Consider the following 21,412-nt stretch of genomic DNA (forward strand, 5'->3'; position numbering starts at 1 on the left):
GTCACAGACACAGCATTGGCACAGTCGGGCTACGCCACAGACATGCACCACACACACACACACACACACACACACACACACACACACACACACACACACACACACACACACACCTGTACACACGCATGCTCATGCAAGTGTGCATGTACCCACGCACACACAGAAATAGGATGCGATACTGTGCACGCACACGCACACACAGTCTCTCTCTACCTCTCTCTCTCACTCACACTAAAAAGGCCAGCTCTATATGCTAAGGGCTACTGACAGGTGGGTACCAGCTCATACTGCAGTGTACATCAATGTGGCTCCGTTGCTAGCTGCTCCCTCCTCATGGTGGTGTGTGCTGCTGCCACTGTGCTTTACATTGAGTCGTACAGCAGCTCCTTCAGGTCTCATCCTTTAATCTGCCAACCATGCGGTATTATAGTTGGGAGGCTGAGCCTGCCTGCCATAGTCGTATAGGTCCCTGCCGGGTTAACCTGGATCAATGCTGCACGTATAGGACGTATAGTACACCCCACTCAACATTACGCAAGCTCTAGCCTGGGGCCCTGGCTGTCTGTCCATAGGTCTGTCATGTTGCTCTCTCCCACTGTCTTAGCCACACACTGTCACTTGATTTCTTAATGGTAGTGACTTCTATTTTTACACTGAGGAAATTCAGAATCCGGGCTTGCCACAAAAATAAACTCCCAAAGGCAAATCATTGAATGAATCCCGGATATTTGATGTTATTTTTGGCATACATTACAAAAGTAGAATTGTTTGTCTGGTTGTGGTTCCTATTTGCCTGGTGGCCCACCAGGCCTGTTCTATAATAGGGTAAACACTTCACTGTATGTATGTATGTATGTATGTATGTATATATACTAGAATTTTGCGGCTGCTCATCCCAGAGTTACGTTGCCGCGCACTATAGGAAGAAGGAAATTGCGGGAGTTGACTCCACATGTAGTAACGGATGGGTTATTAGTTATTATTATGTGTCCTTATTAGTGTAGTGTAGTGTAGTCAACACGTTATGGCTCGTACACACTGCCCGGTATTTGCTCTGATTATGCTGTCGGGGAGCATTTTTGGCGCTGGCCGACAAAACCGCTGATCTGACGTTAAGCGGTGCCCAAAAGGTAGATCACGATCTACCAGTATAGATCACAAAGGCTTTGCAGGTAGACCACATGACATGGCCCTAAAAATATATATAATTTTAATATAAAAAACTATTTTTGCATCTGCCGCTTGAGATGACCTGAGATGACCTGATTGATTGACATAAAAAAGGGCCTGTCAGCTCAAACACACAATGCAATAGTTGTTGTTGCGTACAATCATCAGTAGCAAAGTCAAATACCAAAAATAAAAACCCTACCATTTCCATTTCCCCCCCTCTATTTCCCATTCCATGTGCGTTTGTCTTATAGTTGCTCTGGCGTCTGTACTACTGCCACCTACCGTCCATTTATTGTATTACACAGTGGGTGAAAAAAACACACCCCTTAAGACTAAACCCGACCCGCGTGCGGAGAAAGACAGTTATTTAATGAAACTCAAGATTATAACGTCCTGTCTCGCTGCCGCCGTGTATAGCCTGCATGCAGTGGCGGAAGGTTCCTATAACGGCAGTGGGTGCAGCCACGCATATTTGCGCTGCGGCTGGCTGCTATTAGCTCTTAAAAGAGCTGTTGTGTTGTGTTATTATTTTGCCAGTGGGTTCTTCTGCTCCTGTGCACCCCCGGAGTTGACGCCACTGCTAGGCTGCATGGCTATTCCTGTGTGTGTGTGTGCGTGCCAAGAGAGAGGGAGATCGTGGCTTCCAGGCGTGTGTGTGTGTGTGTGTGTGTGTGTGTGTGTGTGTGTGTGTGTGTGTGTGTGTGTGTGTGTGTGTGTGTGTGTGTGTGTGTGTGTGTGTGTGTGTGTGTGTGTGTGTGTGTGTGTGTGTGTGTGTGTGTGTGTGTGTGTGTGTGTGTGTGTGTGTGTGTGTGTGTGTGTGTGTGTGTGTGTGTGCGCAATCAAAAGTACTCGGCAGTATGGCTGGCAGGCGAAATGGCCAATGCGAAGTGTGTAATCGTAAATACTTAGGCACAAACCAACTACTGTCGAAGAACAATGTTGATGTAACTAAGAGATTCGCTGAGTGATCTAAATTTTATATACAGAGATTTAGAAGGAATAAGCAAAATCGTGAGGCGACAATTCCTCTCCTTCTCTTCTCCTGCGGAGTGCGGACAGGGAGACTCGGAGATCAGATGATTCAGAATCAGAGCAGCACAGGGGGAGTGGCTGAGAGCTAGTAGCCAATTAAAAGACGGGGTAGTAGTTGCCAGGTTCGCGAATTGTAAGCGAGTCATAGTGTGTGTTGAATGGCATTTGTGGGCTTGTGAATGAATTTTCTCACATGTAATTTGTGCTCACTTGCATAGACCTGGCGAATTTGTGCGAAAGGCCTTGTTTCTGGGCCTGTTGGGGCAACAGTGGTTAGTGTTCCCGGGGGTGTGGGTGCTTGGGGCGAAAGCGTTTGTAGTAAACAAATGCATTGGCGGCGTGAGTGTGGAAGGGAGGCATCTTTGGTGGCAGTGCAATGACCATTGTTTGGAGGGTGGTGTTGAGTGTTGGCGATCGGTTTGATAGGAGGAGATAGGACCCGAACACTGCGAAGGGTAAGTGTGTGACGTCACTGCCGTGTGAGTTTGTGTGGGTGTAATGTGTAAGATGATGTTGTGGGTGTTGCAATAGTGATGTAGCTGTTGTGGCTTTGGGTTTCTTGTCATATGTTGGGTACAACTTCTCACTTGTTGATAATATATATATATATATATATATATATATATATATATATATATATATATATATAATTTGCGACCATAGGTCAGAGATTACTATATGAAAACCTGTCCGCCCTTCCGCCGATCTGTCGTTCCGTCAGTCACGCCACTATATATGGCCATCAGTCCCTCACGCCTCGTGACACGTCATGCCACCATATATGGCCATCAGTCTGTCATGCCTTGTGACACTCCATATATGGTTGTCTCCATAAATAAGAAAACGACACTAACCTCATCAAACCCTGGATAGCCATACATGGAGAAGACTGGATCATCACCTAGATCTATAGAGCCGGGCAGCAACTCTACATCTGACCTCAACCCCTTAATAGATCTCCATATATGGAGCTGACCTGTTCTGACATTCCATATGACTGATACCTGTCCATTCAAACTCTAGACTGGCCCGCCCCAAAGCTATTAGTGCAGCTGCGCCCGGCAGCCAGCGAAAACTTGAATTCTCATGTTCTCAACAGGCCCAAAAATTAAGGCACAGCCCTACCTGGGCCCTCATCAAACCCTATAGACTCAAGACATTGCCCCCGCTGCCACCCTTAGATCTCCATATATGGAACTGACCTGTTCTGACATTCCATATGTTGATCTGACCTCATCAAACCCTGTATACTCCACGACTCAATATATATTTATGGCCAGTACAGAATTCATTCCATATGTTGATTTGACTCCCCATGCCGAAGCACCTGCACTCACCCAGCAGTCTGACGTCACCCAGGCGGAAGCGTGCACGGCAGGGCGTTTTACTGGTTATTTTTCTGCAATAATTGAAGGGGAATTGGACTACAGTTAAATGCAATAACTCTTCACTTGGATGGGGACTCTCTGGAACTGACCCAAGGACCCCTGGGGACCTCTAGACCTCACTTTGAACCCCCTGCTGCAAGTCTTTCAGGAGCTTATTTGTTCATATACAGGCCTACTACTACTAAACGCACAAATGTACAGTATAGGCGCATGGCACGCACACAAACAAGCATGTGTCCCTTCTCTTTCCCACATGTTTTATCTGGGAGTTCCTGATATAGACTAGAGTTCAACTTTCAAGGTTTTTATTGTTATGTCTTGTGTACAGCGTTACTGTGGCTTGGAATCCAGTAGGAGACCAAAAGTGAGTGTCCTATGACCGATGACCCAGTCATCAAATGATTAGCTTATAGGAATGCATCATAAACTAAAGTGTGTGTGTGTGTGTGTGTGTGTGTGTGTGTGTGTGTGTGTGTGTGTGTGTGTGTGTGTGTGTGTGTGTGTGTGTGTGTGTGTGTGTGTGTGTGTGTGTGTGTGTGTGTGTGTGTGTGTGTGTGTGTGTGTGTGTGTGATCCTTTAATTAATTACATTATAGTACTCTCAAAACCATAGATCGTCTGATGTCATGTGATTCAGTGGCTGACCCTGTCAGGGTGTACTCCTGCAGCTAAACCTGCTCCAAAGCCTGACCTAGTCTCCCAAATGAGAGAGCTCGGGTGGCTGGAGAGGAACTTGGAAGAGGAGGGTGTGTGTGTGTGCACGCGCAACAGGGGATGTTGGATTTAGAGGACGTGGGTGCTCGAATAGGAAGAGAAGTGATTTAGACATTGAGGTAGATGTGTGCGTGTGTGTGTGTGAGTATATGTGGACCAATTCCAATTACATGAGGCGTTTGCAAAGGTGTGAGTCGTAATCAATATGCAATAAATGCTTGTCTGAGTTTAACGTCAATATCAAGTTAGGGGTCTTTCCTGAGCCTCACAGCTGAGGAGAGTTGATGTAAACCTCTGGGGTGTGTATCAGCATTTAAGACAGAAGCAGAAGATAGAGACTCGAGACAGAGGGAAAGACACAGACAGAAGTGTCTGAGCAGAGTCAAGGCTATTTATTACTTGGGAAGGCCTGAAGGAACGGTTTGTTGTTGGTTCTTTTTCTTTAATTGTGCTTCTACAGGTATGTACATGTTGTTTGGGAAAATATGCTTGAGCTCAGCACCAATCCAATAGCGCAATCAGAAATACGAGAGCAGCTGTGATTTGTCGAGAGCTAAATAAAGGGGCGGTCCACTAATTTAGCAGCTGCTGTCCCTTCCTGTTGTGTTTTATGGCTCTTAAATACCTATACAGGCACACAGACAAATCTGCAAGCATTTACAGGTCGGCTGCTTTCATCATTCTTGGCGGACAACACATGATGCTTGTTCCATTCTTTAACAAATACCTTATTTAACTGGAAGGGCTATTAGTGGTGAGTGCTGACCTGAAAACCTGCAGTGCTCGTTCATTCTTTAAGACAGCTCCAACAACCCCAATGTCAAAGCTCGGGAGGTTCTGCAACAAAATCATCCCTTGTAATGAGAATGCAGAAATCTATTGTACAAAAAGGCTATTGTTGATGGTGTCCAGTGCTGTCCACTGTAATTTACATTTGAATTATTCAACAGTATACAGAACACCAGTGACCAAAAGAGGTTCTGAATAAAAGCTCTAGTTTTGAGTTGCAATATGTCTTTGTTCCACTGGCATGCTTCTTTCTCTCTGTGTCGCATAGTGTAGAAATACAGTAGTATAAGGATGGGGATGAATTAGGGACACAGTTAGGCCTCTAAGAAATGCTTGTGAACTGAACCACATAGCCCCTGCACATCCATCAAAGCAGGAACAATTATTACATATGGGGAAAAAAGGAGAACAAACGTAACTCCTAATTAATTAAAATTGTTCATCACATGTAACACTTGATGTATTAGCTTCAGTGGCTCGTGACCGCACCATATCTATTCACTTTGGCCACTTTGACATCAAACCCATGCTTTGAAGCATGTCATTCTTAAACTGTAATTTATTTCCACACATTGGTGGGTGACAGGAAATTGGACTGATTGGAATCACTTCTGATAGCTACTTCTTTTTTTTTCTTTTTAAGTACATTTTATTCAAAGAGTATGACATATGCAATTTTCACAAACAGAGACTCTTTGTTTTTTTTACATTTTCTCCCACAACTCCTTTCCCAGTCATCCCCACCCACCATCTTTCCCCACGAGGCCAGACATACAAACATATAAACACAGGTATAAAACCAATAGGTTGAGTACAAAACAATACACACAACATACAGTATATACACAGGTATAAAACCAATAGGTAGACAAGATACTAAGATACAAAGAAAGGGATCATATGGTTATGATTAATGAACTCTGATAGCTACTTCAAACAAAAAACAGCTGCAGCAGTACACATAGGGCAGCACAGTTACCATTTGAGTATACACACGCACGCACGCACGTGTGTGCACACACACACACACACACACACACACACACACACACACACACACACACACACACAACCCTACATAATACAACAATTCATAACATACAGTTGGACACTAGTAGAAGGAAGGCACTGGAACAGTCTCGGACAATTCAATATTCACAGGCAAACAGAGTGACAACGTCAACACATCTTCGTCCTGACCTGACGAAGATGTATTGACATAAAAACGTTGTTGCTCTGTCTGTTTGCCTACACCCTGTGAATAAAAGCCTTTAATTGTTTGAGACTGCTCCAGTGCCTTCCTTCTACTATAGTTCAGACACTAATTTGCTACTCTCACTGTGTGCCCTCTCTGCACGCACAACTCACAACCGGTCTCATTCCGTAATGCCACAATGTGCAGAAGGGAGACTTGACACTGTCAGAGCTGTCTGACAATTTATGCTTCACATGGCATGCCAATGAATGCCGCCATAGTGAATTTAAATTGTTGCACGTGCCATATGCCAGGTGGAGATGGGTGCAAATCTTTGGTCCGACAGTCAGACAATACACATTAATCCGACACCCTATACCTCAAACCCTAACCTAACCCTAACTGCACACGGAAGCCACGGGTGAGTCTTAACCGGCCATGCAGTGCCGGCCCTGAGGAATTTGATGCCCCCTTGTGTTCTAAAGCACTGTGTTTGTTTGTTTTTTTGCTTGGTGGATGCCCCCCCTCCCCTCATGATGCCCTAGGCAACTGCCTGTTCTGCCTGATGGGAGGTCCGGCCCTCGGGCCACGCATGTTGGAGCCATGGGTGACTGGGGTGAGTCTTTTTTCTTTTTACATTTTTGAAGGGCACTAGCCCCTCCTATATACAGGTTTAATGTTTTTTTTTTTTTGTTCAATGTTTGTAAAAACGCCTTTGACAATGAAGGGAAACTTTACGTCATCTTGTCCCTAACACAAACATTAAATGCCATTAACAATAAAGAGAATTTGTTTTGTCACCGTTTGTTTTACATCACCATTACATCACCTACTCGACATGAGTTAGACTTTAATATATTGGCGCCTCTCACTTCACATGGGTGTGATTTTTATCCCACCATTCAATCAAAATGGGAAGGTGTTTTAGCAGAGGTGGAGAAGGCTCACGAAGCAGACAAGAAGGCTGCTGTTTTGTACTTCGTTTGTGTATGTGAGCAACTTATTTTAATCCAACTGTCTGTGTGCACTCTAACCAAAGACCCCATTAACTTTAAGCACACCCCACTGGCAAGAACACACGCTTGGCTACATCTACATCAAATATTTACTATCCTGGAGAGCTTGAGGATGTTCCATGCATTGCTATTCGATGTATGCACGGTTGTGCCCCACAGTGGGTCCACACGTTGGTTTTAATTGGGTTAGTGGGTGTTCTCTGACAGTAATGGGTAGTGAATGAATCAAAATGCACATATTTACATTGTTAAATTCACACTCAGGATTTTAATCTGTAGATCGGCCAGGTGTGCATAATGATGACTGATGACTGGCTGAGTGTGTCTGGAAGTTCAGGGTGCACACACACACACACACACACACACACACACACACACACACACACACACACACACACACACACACACACACACACAACAATCAATCACCTGGCATCCCAGCAATTTACAGGATTGTGCACCAGCAGCCAGTCACATGCATGGCACTTTCTCTCGTGCACAAAGAGCGCCTTCATGAACAGAAAGATAACTAGCTACTACGGTGTGCTCTGTGATACCTTCAAAGGGTCAAACCATTCTTGTCCAAACAGCATCTATACTGCAACCACAGGGAACCAGGCTTACAATGAGACATTCGGTACATAGTTCAAATAGCCGATCTACAAGCTCACAATGTCTCGATGTAGATCGGCTAGTTGAACTATATTAAAATGTTTTTTTAAATGACAAATTAGTTTAGGGATGAGGGATAAGGGTGGCACAAGATGGAGCCCAGAGTCTTTACAAACAACGTGTCGATGTTCTGCTCACAGCCATTTGCGCGCTGTCTCTGCAAAACTCTGCTCCAAACAGCCCCAACATTTGGTGTGATAAAATCAAGCACACCCATAGGGTTTGTCTCTCAAAGCACTGACGTTCAGACTTCAGAGATGCTCATATAATATGAGCTGTGCCTATTCATGCATCTCTCGGATTTTCACTCTAATTCTCTCACACACACACACACACACACACACACACACACACACACACACACACACACACACACACACACACACACACAATCACGTTCTCTCATCCTCTGACAGTCTATTGGCATGTGCCGGGTCATTTGGCAAGGATGGGGATCGAGCCATCCTGTTCCTCCAGCACCTGCCTGGCCCACACTGCACAACTCATCTCTGGGCGCAACGGCGCAGCCAATCATAAGATAAGATCAAGTACAGCTGTTTAAAGCAACAGGCTTTATGGGAGATCACAGCTGCCAGACACTAAACGCTACTACTTAAATTGACACTCAACTCAAGGCAAACACACAGAGACAGACACCGCTCTGCAATGCATAACGTGAGAACTGCTGGCAATGTGGAAATTCATGCCATGCGGAGGGACGGCATAGAACAGAATTGAATATAATAGAACGTAACACAAGATATGCTAGGACTGTCTGTAATGCAACTTCAGACAGAACAAAGCAATTTAGGATTTTTGGATTCAAAACATATACCGTACATCAGATAACGATATGTTTACCATTATGTTTGCCACAGTCGTTTCTAGCTACCCATCTTGCTCACTATGTGCACTGGTGTAGTGTAGGCACTCAGAAGGCTGCATTTTCATCAGCAGTGAATCCCTTCAAATGCACTCAGCAAGCGATGAGAATGACAGCAGGGTTATATGGTACAGAACGTTACTGCCATGCTATCGTTGTGACCGCAGCAAGGCCGTTGTGAAGGACGATAGGTACAGTGTTATAACAGGATAGAACATGGACGGAATTGCCCAAAGGTTTCCAGAAGCTGTGAAATTGAAGGCGACTATTGTCGGCAGTCCCATTGCTGTTGCTACAGTATATTCAATGGCAGTGGTTCTCAATGCGTGATTTCTTTCTACGTCCGAGCATAGTCATGGTAACGCCCCGCCTGCCTCTGATTGGCCTACCGACACTGCCGACACTTGCATCCGAGATGCAAGGCTACTCCGTGGTGGGAAATAATACAAGAAAATGGCAACACGCGACAATAACTTGTAACTTTAATTTTTGTAGAAGAGGCAAACTAATATTGTTTGTGCCGTTTGCTTTGATTGGATAATTGATTGAACAACTATGATTTGATTTGGCTGTTTTAAATTAAATTGTTAGTGTTGATTATCGTGTATTAATCTAATTATAGTAAACTAATACTAAAAAGATATTTATTTATTTCCCACCACGGAGTAACCTTGTAGCCTCGGTCCCATCCCATGCTTACTTATCTGCAAAAAGAAAACCTCACGGCAGCCTGCCAGCTTGCCTCACTGGTAAAGGGGTAGAAACACTGCCCTCTATCAGCGGTGCTCATTCTTACCCACACCCACCGACACTGACACAGGCACACAGACACATATAGACAAGGCAGACACAATAATACAGATGGCTAAACACAGATAGATGCAGACACATTTACGCGCATGCACACGCACACATTATGCACGTTTGGTCACCCTGACTCGGAAGTCCTTCCCAGGTCTTCCTCTTCCGTCAGAAGCACAGTGAAACAGAGGAAGCAACAATGATCAGACTGTCCTCCAGCCTGTGTTGGGAGGCTCAGCTGCGGTGTCTCCATACTGTAGATGATTTGTTCTGTATGGGGAGTTTCCATCTTCCCGTTCCTCTTTCCGTTCCATACATATGGAAGAGGATGGAAATCTTGCCTCAGAGTGGGTTTATGAATACAAAAGGTCACATAGGGCTGGGGCTGTGACATAGATAGGCAGACCACTCAGCAATTTTGCCTGATTCATATGCAGAAAAGAAAGTGAGTGGGTGAATGCTTCAGTTCATTCAAAGGATTTTTTTATTGAGTCAGTTTTTGTGTTCACTGTCATAAAATCAGCACCACTGGCCAAAAGCACCACCCGTATTCACGCCACTCTCCTGGGAATGGATGGAAATTACAGGGTCCCTAAACTCACAGTATAGTTCACAACAACCTTAACCTGTAATTATGGGCTTGTGAAAATACTATCAAAAGATATTATAATGACAACTTGTGTGAAGAAACACAGGGTGGTAAACACAGTAAACTCTGATTCTTTTCCCTGAAGGCAGAATCTGAAGGCCATTGTGCAGCTACACTTTCCTGTCCTTTTTTCTAAATGGCTTTGAGTTTGTCTTGAAATCATCACACTTTTAGCCCACCTCCTATGAGTATAGCAAAAACACTTATATCTGGTTTCCATGGCAACACAGAGATTCTCTAACCTGGGAAACAGCTGGAAGTGAATACAGAGCCACCTTAATGTATATACACATAGGCATGCACAATTAGTCTTTATCTCGCTCGTTCACGCTCACGCTATATCTACTGCTACATGGAAAGCCGAGGCCAAAACACATTTGCACTATGACTTCACTGCTGCTTACACAGTTTGCACAATTACAATTGGTGAAATTGGAGGGAGAACGCAAGCACAGCCGGCACACACATAATACTCCTTTCACCATCGCTGAAATGTCACTGACGCACGGTGCATATGAAAATAAGGACCATAGCAAATTGTCTGAAAGAACAGATGAAGATGAGTATTTGATCTGGGGTATACGTTTTATATACACACGCCTCTTTACTAGGCTCTGAGCCAATTTCACCAAGCACAAGGACAACTGACTCCCAATGAACATACTGAGAGGCGCTCGAGTGTCGGGTCAGTGAATGCCATTTCATAAATCTCATGTCCACACCAACATCCACACTGGTGTTAGACCAGCTGCGAGTAAGGAATACAAGCGCTGCAAAATCCTCAGTGTTACTTTAACTCAAAGTGTAAAAATGGACCCATATAGACCTATGACCAGGCCTGTCGAGGTTTTTCCCCACATACTATTCCTTTCACCTGTTCATGACCCATCATCAGCGATACAGATTTAAACAGGGGAAGTGGGTCAGATGGCGTTGATATAGGAATCGGGGTCCGCTTCCACGAGTGTGGGATGTGAGAGTTGCCACCTGCTGGGTCTCTCAGCTGCCCACCCTCGTATGGAGACACACCCTTGGGCACACACTGGGAATACCATGACAGCATGGCACGCTGAAGGATCGGCAAACAAACACTAAGCTTCATATCCGGCATGTAGGCAATATATACCTTCATCTGCCACGGCTATCTCTGTCTCTAGACACCTGGAGGGTTCAAAAAAGCTGTGTGTGAACAAGAGACAGACACGGGGACTTGGAAAGTGATGGAGTGAGATGGTGGACAGAGAAGCAGCTGTTACACTTCAAATTACTTATCCCCCCCCCCCCCCCCCCCCCCCCCCCCCAACAAAACTGCGCTACTCATAACAATGATTTCATATTCCTTCATAGTGATGCAGCAGAACTGAAATACCAGCTATTCATCAAGCAGCACTAATTACAATGGCAGCATCCTCAAACATAATTAATACACCTTACAAATTAGCCAAAATGATTCAATGGCAACTGTCCTGTAGATATGAATGGTGGTGAGTTTCAGAGGTGAGAGTGATGACTTCCCTCCCTGTAAACTGTGTAAAGTCTCAGAATGGACAGCTGTCAGACAGACCAACAAGTGAATCTGACAAATATAAATAACTTCCAACTTCTGCAAGTCAATATCTCAACATGACAGATTAGTTCACTGGCACGTTTTTACTCATTTTTGTGATTATTTATGTCTTTCTCTTATACAGTAGGTACTATTTCCACCACTTTTGTAATGAGAACAGTCGAATACAATAGGTGGTAGTCTCTCTGCTCACATGTCCCTTTGGCTGTACAGTGATCTTCAGCCGAAACTTCTATCTATCTATCTATCTATCTATCTATCTATCTATCTATCTATCTATCTATCTATCTATCTATCACTGACCAAGCACATCAGGAACAGCTGCTCCAATTCTGTCATTTCCTCTCAGGTGAAAGCATCTCCAACCAGCCATAAGAACAGAGTTGGTCCTGCCACACTTTTCCCTACTGTTTCAATACTCTAGAACCTCCAGTGAAAGACAGTCAAAGGAGGATTCAATTCAAAGAAATCTCTTTCAACACAGCCACACCTTTCATACCTAGTCATTCCTGTTCTTAAGCCGCCTAGCTGAATGCTTATGTCCTGGATTTAACTAGTTTTGTCATGCAGTAGGACATTAGTCATGCAACAGATTGGTATGGAACGATGCCTTGCCAAGCAGATATTCTATAGCTACTGCTCAAGCCTTTGAGAGAGGATATTCCAAATTAAAGAGCTTAAACAGCAACCCAGGTCTGATAGACACATGATGAATTCACAATGCACTCTCATCTGATTCTGTCAGCCTCTAGGGAATCCTACCCAGTACCTGTTTAACTAAAGCTATCATCACTTAAAGAGCTCACTGCTTTTCTGAGAAAGATTTTTTTATATGAATATGGTGTAAAAAGAAAAGGAAATGAAAGCATATTGCAGGGTGTGCTATCCTAAACATTCTCCATTAAGATCCTAGATTATAAGCCTATATCTGCTACACAGCAAGCAATGAGCTGTCACTTGCTTAGCCCTCTTATCATGTAATTTACTGACAGTCTTTCTCAACCTAGATGCCTTAATATTGAGATAGGCGCTGAGTCAAAGTAACATGAGTCCAACATGTTGAACGCCTACCTTTATAGCGCAAGCCCAGAGGCGGACCAAAGGACACGTTTTACAGTGGATCAAATTAACTCTGAGTTAAATCGACACACTGGATTCTACAGTGACTGGCAACAACAAAGCCCTTTAGGCAGAAAACAACCATTCTTGAAGGACACATTTGGGCCCAGTGCCTCGTCTGTTCCACTCAGTTTACAAACGGTCTCTCTTTTTGTGCTTTCTAAAAAAGCACAGCCAAGCTCTCCTCACAAGGCAGGTGAACGGAAGCAGCCGGAGTCAAGAGGAAGGTTACAGGGGGTGGGTGGGGCCAGACGGAGAGGGGAGAAGAGGAAGTGCAATACCTACTCCTACTATCACTCCAGAGTCCAGAAAAAAACCAAAGTCTGATTTGGAGAGCTCCCCCACACCAGGATCAACTGGGGAGTATTAATGGATTCGGAGTGGATCAACTGATGGCTATCGTGTTTCGCTGTTATGACTCAGTGTATTCTGACAAACCCAACACACATCTATATGTGCACTGGTGCAATGCAGATGTTTACAGCAATGTGTGATTCAAGTTGGTCCAGTAATCAAATTAATACAATCAAAATGTATTTGATTCCATGATACAGTTAGGGACTAGAATGCAGCAAATGCTACTGCTCAGTTTGTATGCCATGTAATGGCAAGTTACGGTACGGAAGGATAATAATTGTATTTGGATAAATAAATTCTAGTACAACAGCGGCAACAGAGCAAGCAATCTCAAAGCCATATATAATAATTAGGTTTATGCATTTTGTGAGTAAACTGACATCATTGTTTCTGAAGTAACTTTCTGATCAGACTAATTTCTAGACCTCTCTCCGGTTTCAACTTAAACTACACAGCATATACTCTAATTGATAATTACAACTGAAAATGCCTTTTTATAGCACAGACTGCATCGTAATTTAATTTTGTAGCATAAGTAAGAAATTCACCAAATATTAGAATTGTTATCAAAATATGAAAACCTGTGTAATAGGCCAATGTCTGATTTGTTAGAAACATGAATCATGTAATTAATTACATACAACAGTAATACTGTTGAAGCAATAATTACCTCTTAGCGGAGGAACTCGTTCTATCTAGAGCCATTGTGTTTTTAGCAATTATGTTCAAAATTATACTTTAATGATGCTTTAATGAATCATGGCACATACAAAACACATAATCTAGTCAAATTCAGCCTACAACAAATTTAAAAACATTTATATTGATTTTACACAGAGCAAAACATTTATTTTCTTTTGCTGAAAGTTTGTTTTATCTGCACATTCCATTATTATTCCATATCTCTCTCTCAAGTACATCACAAGATTAATATAATTACGCAAACATATGTGATTATGAAAATAATGACTTTGTTTAAATTAATGTTATCAAATTGTGCAATGAATACTTAATGACAGTCACAAAGATGTAGATTAAATTAAAACGTATCTAGATAGATGTATAGATATATAATATATATAAAATTAAGAGTGATCAAATTATAATAATCAATGTCTGATGAATTCAGTACATTACAACAACTACATTTTTCGATTTAATTTGAGAGAGTATACACTTAATTATTGTGCATTTAATAAAAACCATTTTCAACAGCTTTTACAAACACAAAAACCTATTAATAAAATGCAAAACTGTAACAAGGCATGAACCCCATGATTTAACAATTCTCAATGTTTTAATCTCACTGAAATAACATCAAAACTGGGACACCAAATCCCATCAACTGAGCCTATATTCCCTACATAATTCAGAAATATACGAAAGAGTTTTTACATGCATAGAATTTTAATCAATCTAAATATTATCTAAATATAACTGTTGTCTAATTGTTGATTACAGCACCCCTTTGAACACACTACAAGAGACAAATTGACAATAGAGAAAACATAAACACTACACTGGGACCTACACACAAAACACCACTAAAGTCTTCACAAGTCAAAGATCAAGCCAAAGCTGCCAGCAGGCCCACATGTGAAAGAAGTTCCTGTTTATTGAGCTTCTTGATAACAAACTATCAAAATATGCAGTTTGGTCATTCCCCAAACTTTGTGCAAGTGCAACTGCCACTACCTTAATGTCATATGCCTATATTTTAAATCAAATAGGCCTACACCAAAGAATGCCTATTAGCAGACAGATAAATAATTATCAAATAGTGTATTATTAAACTAATTTAATAAATAATGCATAAGATGAGAACAGTTGTATGTACAGTACATCACAGATTATTGCAATATATTTTCTCATTAAACTCCTGCACTGTCACAAAACACATTCAAAACTTGCATCAATTACATGCATAAAGACAAACATATTCTACAACAAATCAAACTATTTTGCAAAACATCAAGTGGAGAATGAAATCATAGTTTTTTGTGTGAAAACAAACTTTGTGAACAACAACCAGACTTTGTAGCTGTTAATTGAAGCATGTGTAAAATGGCACTCACTTAACACATTTTACATGATTGCCATTTGAAGTTCAAATTGATGTGTTGGACATTTACAACAGACAGTACACCTCTGGTTAACAGAAAACATTCATATCTTCTTACTATTCACATTTCACACAAACTTGCCCATACAGTACATGCCACCAATCCCCCCCCCCCCCCCCCCCCCACACCAATCCCCCCCCCCACACACACACACACACACACACACACACACACACACACACACACACACACACACACACTTCACTTCACTCATTCTCATCTAATAATTAACACCTGTAGCAGATAGTCAACTTACTTCAACACAACTAAGCCATGGTCAGAAACACATTATGCACATTTAAATAAGCATGCAAGATGTATAGCCTCAGACTGCAAATTGCAGACAGAACAGGGCATATATAGCCTACATGGTTCATTCAATTGTTAGTCAGCCATGCTTTTTGGCCCTGTAGGCTAATCGTTGAGTGCAGCAGGCCGCAAGACTCCATGGGCCATCATGGCAGCCATTATGAGGCTCACTGAAACATTTCCATGGCCTACGTGCGCATTGCTGTGGGGAGTGGCGCAGTTGTGTAGCATAATTATGCATATCCAACTAGAACTACGGAATGCCGAGTCTATCTAATAAACACTTTTAACCAGGTTTGTCCTATACAGCAAACGACGGCTGTAACAGGCTGTTACAGGAGAGTCCCCCAGTCCCATGTAGGCCTACCAAGGAGAGGGGGGTGGAATCACATAAAGCAGTGGTCACGTGTCCTCCACAAGGGTCTTGAATATTTACATTTACGTCACGCAATGTAGGCTACTCTTTCCGAAAGGCGAAAGCCTCATATAGGCCTTATGATTACGAAAATAGTCTATTGTGTAGAGTAGCCTAGACTGTAGACTACAACTAGTCTACAATATATAAATATGCAAATAATGCAACGTGCCTGCAAATATAGCTACATTTATACACAGAATGAGAAATATATACATATATATATACAAATAAAAAGGGCCTAGGCTAATTGGAATTTTCGCGTAACCCACCACGGATAAGAACGTACCTATACCTACCCCTGTGCTCTCTCACACACCAGACACACACGCTCGAGCGCGCACGCGCGCACACAAACGCGCGCGCGACACACGCCTCATCATTGTGCATCTCAGAATGCACTGATGCAGTGCTGTGTATAGCCAGTAGTCTAGTGATGACAGAAACTTTACGTGCATTGCAGAATGTGCAGCTCATCATGGGAGTTGGCTACTACCAGCAAGCCACATGACATGAATCTCGGACTTTATAATTTGGTGTAGGCACTGTAGGTTCATGCATGCAGCTTGCCCCAAATGGGATTGGCCTAAACACAAAATGACAAATCACACATTCTGTAACTTTTTTTTACATCTCCAGTGACGGAGAGCTAAAGCCTCTTGGGCCCCGGCTGATGATGAAATGGTATAGGGAAAAAGGTGTGTGTGGGGGTGCTCCTCCCTGCTACATTACATAGGCCTATTTCATAGCAGACACAACCTATGGGGAGAAAACATAATTGCATGACATTTTTTTTTTATCAGATGCATTATTAGGCCTACCTTAGTTTTTTGGGAACCGAGTAGTCTACCTCTATCACCTTTCCGTGCAATTCAACTTTACCTGTAGGGACGAAATTGATATCGTAACATTAGCTCCAACATGAGACAACAATGAGCACACACAGCTATAAGCCATTGTCAGTGTATCATGATGGTGTGCCCATTGACATGATTGGTAGGCCTATAGTGGCCTACTGTAACACTTATAATCACTTCACAAGTAGGTGTCTCACATTCAGCATGCAACAGTAGCCCCGAAACAACTTCCAAGGGAATGCCACTTATATTGTGGCGTGGTGGCCTGGTGGGTAAAGCCGTTACGGTTTGATTAAAAAACATTGTGTTAAAATGTGTGAGTCACATTTCAGGAAATCGGCGCCAAAAGCTTGATAAGCTTATAGTATGGGGGAATGGGCAGCCATGCTTTCCACTCCCACAACCCTCTTGCAATGAGGGTATTTTTTTCTCACAGTAAAGAATGCAAGATCAAAGAAGAGAGGCTTTGAAAGAAGAATGACTTGTTCTTCTGTCTGACTTATTCTTCGTGTTGACAAAGCTCTGATAATTTGTTGCACAGGGTTGGGCCGACAACATGTTTTCGTTTTCGTTACTATTATGTGTAAGTGGCCTGGCGTAGCACGGAATGGGTCTCTGATCACCTCGTCCCCCCAGCTACCTGTTTATTAGCTCTTTCCTCCGGACCCCCATCACCTACCTCCAAGACACCTCGTAAAAACATACCCAGACATCATAGGAACATGGATTTGGCAAGTTTTTTCCGGTTACTTTGGTCTGTTCTTTTCACAAAAATCAAGATAAAAAATAAGTGAAAAATAATTATGCCTACCCGAACATCAGACCATCCCATATATTCCAATGGGTGATTGCAAAGTAGCGCCCCACAGTATCGGAATCTCAAAAATATAGGTATTACAAGTTAATTACACGACGAGTGCTGTTTTCTTTTGGCATACAGGCACTATACCACTGAGTCTATTCTATGGTCCACAATTTACGCAGTTTTGTTTGACTATGATGAGCGTTAATCTAAACTCTGGCAGTAATGTAATCGTATACGAACACTGTCCCGAGCGAATCGTAAGGCAATTAAAGCTTATATTATTATATCACATTTATTTATTCTTATCGTTGCTATGGCCTGTCCATTTCTGAGTTCGTGTGCATTTCTGTCACTGCAGCATCATCCTTGTAGTCAAGTCCGCACTTACCAGAAAGAGTCTCAATAGCTTTTATGGCCCAATTCTGGTCGGGGAAGTCCACAAAAGCATAGCCGGATTTCAGTAGGACCTCATCGGCCACTGGAAGCTTCCTCTCACCAAAGAGCTGCTTCAAGTCCTCGACAGTGACCGAAGGACTTAAATTGCCAACATATAGTTTGCTCATGATCTAAAGGAAAAATCTCGATATGGTATCAAATCTAGAGAGGCAAAATTCAGAGAATTATAAAAAATAACAAAAAATAAAATAAAATAAAAAATATATAAAAATAAAATGCTTGAAAACAGCAATCACCCCCCAGATATTGGCTAGGCGACCCCCAGCACCAACTCTGCCCTGGTCAAACTCTTTTAACTGGGATTGAAAAAAGTGTCGTTACGACGCTACTCTGGAGCCAACAAGCGCCGCCTCTAAATAAAATGTGCCTTAAAATATCAGAAAAATTGTTTGGAGTGAGCATGTGGGCTTGTGCACTCGTGCTTCAGTATAGAAAGTGCATTAGGGTAAAGTGGCATGATGATCATTGGGCAAATTCAGCAAGGGTTGGGCTAAAGGCAGAGGGGTTATTTCATCAAATCATAAGGGCCGTGCCTTGGGTCTCTCTAGGCTACGGCATGAAAAGACTACTGTCTGGGGAAAAGTCCCGTGCTGCCGTTGTCACCAATAGCTACTGTAGGACACTTATCAATATAGTTGGCAATTGATGTCGAATATGGAACAGGCCGACGTCTATATAGGCTACTAACCGCTGCTGAGATCATAACTCATATTCTCATAAGGTGGACTATCGCTCTGTCTGCATGACAATTTCTCATTGTGTTACTATAGGCTATTAACTATCCTACATATCATCATGTAGTGAATTTTAAATGAATGATTCTTACTGGAAACAGTTTTGGAGAAGTACGTGCCTCATCAATCTCAAATGTCATGACTGATCTACAGAGGTAGTGAAACTTGTTCTCACTCAGAATACTCACCTTAGTTAGGTTTGTGGCACCATGCCTGCTTGATAGTCAATGATGTAATAATAGGTCTACTGTAATGTCAAGTAGGCATTAGCATTTATTACTTGTTACAGAATATAACTGATTTATGACATAACAATTCCCTTTTGATCCCTTCAAATTATGGTACATATTCATGTCTATATAGGCTTATTTATAGCCTTTTTAAGACAGGACGTGTAATGTTTACACAAGACACATTACGGTTTTTAATATATTGTATTGATGAAGATGGCTGTATAGTATACTATATACACTATAGTAGGAGTCTACTCTATGGGAGGAGCAAAAATAGTCTCTTAATTTGCCTCTATATGTGACTTGCATTACATGATGTGTCTTGGAACATTACTGCCACCGTCCTGTTGCGGAGAGATTGCCAATGGTAGAGTAAACCCCATAGCCTGGAGGGACGATCGCGCTGTGATTGGATATTTGGTTGTCATGCAACCGCTAACGCGTCTCGCGAAAAACAACAACAAGTGACGATTGAATGACGGGAGTGGGAGTCACGGGGAAACTTTAATAATAGAGAAGATTAGAGAACTGAGACAAATGTGTGAAATTGTGTAGTAATGTAGACTGTAAAATACATTGTCTGCCTGCATGTTCCTGTTTTCCGAAATATCGAAAGAGGTAGGCCTGCTGATAACAGACTTGGGGTAACCTCGCGTCAATAGGCTTTCCACCGCGGTTTGTAAACATACTACTAAAACTATAGTTTGTGCAAAGTAACGACTAGTCTACTACAGCCAGGTTACTTACGGTATGTTTATATAAAATGCACAGCGGTTGCCTGACAACCAGCGACATTGTCCCGACCCGACCCCTTCAGGCTATGGGATATATAGTCTCCTAATGCCATTCATCAAAACGACCAACTTCATTGCATGTCTTGTTTTCATCAGAGGGTGAATGGAGCTGGACTGCTGCTAGAGGGATGTCCGAACTATGCGATAAACTCATCTTGTTACTTTTCTGCTGGACTGCCAACCGACATTCAGTCAGACCCTGGCCTCGATAACTAAACATTGCAGTGTAAACTCCCTTGATACAAATTACACTATAGGAAGTGCACAGACACAGCTTGATAGTCAGCTAATTTAAAAGTATATACATCAAAAATAAAAACACAACTGTGGAGCTGTATTTGTACCTCTAAAGCTAGACAACAAATACATCCATGGCAGGGGTTGGATTTACTTGCATCCCTCCATGCTTGTCTTGGAAGCTGTCCATGCTATGTTGGTTTGTTTAGCCTGTGCTGTTTTCACAATATTAATTCCTAGCAGTAGGCCTAAGGTTTGTTTGTTTTTTGTGTAGGATAATAATACATATATAATTAATATAATAATAATATAATATAGGATGAATAAGTATTATTCATTGATTATGCATCAGTGTATGTACCTATACTATAAACTGAAAACGAAAGTCAAATCTCATTGGTGAGCCAAGGAACACTGATATTACACATCAGCAGGCAGGGAGTCTTTATGTCCATTAGGGGGTGGTGTTGTCCTTCAATCTTTCACCACCAGACCAGAGGGAAGAAGCAGCACTCACTGCTCATCCATCGCCCACATTCATCAGTTTCAAATGTTGAGTGAAAACGAATGAAAGTGACTTTAAAAACAACATACATACAGTGAAGCATACAGACAGTGAAGGTTACACAAATATTTGCTAATTACTAGAGGTTGGTGCCTAAATTAATTCACGACACATTTTCCAAGGGGAATAAGCCAACAAAGTTACCTGTAACTATGAACATGCCTTATACCATTACTCATAAATCCCCACAATGATAATCACCATTCTCTATTTCATTTACATTTAAGTCAACTGCCATCCGTGCAGTGACCACAATCACACTTTTACAGGACACATATTTTACCTGGGATTGAAGTAGGGACAGTATTAATAACTTAACTACTCAACCACAAAACATTCAAAATTGTGACAAACCAGTACCACTAACCCTAACCCTAGTGGTTAATCAAGGGCATATTGGATGTCAGAACTTCACTTCGTCTTTACTGTAACTTGTAGGCTTAAACTAAGTTTTCTGAAATGTTGCTAACTCAAACTCATTACCTCTGAAATAACTGAACCGCAGGAATATATTTTGTAGTGAAAAATGA

General features: G+C 42.2%; 1 protein-coding gene across 1 annotated transcript in view; it reads right to left on the reverse strand.

The window, feature by feature from the left end:
- The window catches only part of igf2bp2a (insulin-like growth factor 2 mRNA binding protein 2a), a 58,239-nt gene extending 39,539 nt beyond the window's left edge, over window positions 1–18,700 (reverse strand). The window contains exons 1-2 of the mRNA XM_083776637.1: window positions 18,252–18,700; window positions 17,023–17,083 (exon numbers count right to left, since the gene is read on the reverse strand). Coding sequence (XP_083632763.1) covers window positions 17,023–17,083; window positions 18,252–18,426 — 236 coding nt within the window. The 5' untranslated portion in view covers window positions 18,427–18,700. The remainder of the gene's footprint in view (window positions 1–17,022; window positions 17,084–18,251) is intronic.
- Window positions 18,701–21,412: the final 2,712 nt, after the last annotated feature.

Source organism: Protomyctophum parallelum (genome assembly GCF_964188405.1).
Source record: "Protomyctophum parallelum genome assembly, chromosome: 11".
NCBI classification, from domain to species: Eukaryota; Metazoa; Chordata; class Actinopteri; order Myctophiformes; family Myctophidae; genus Protomyctophum; species Protomyctophum parallelum.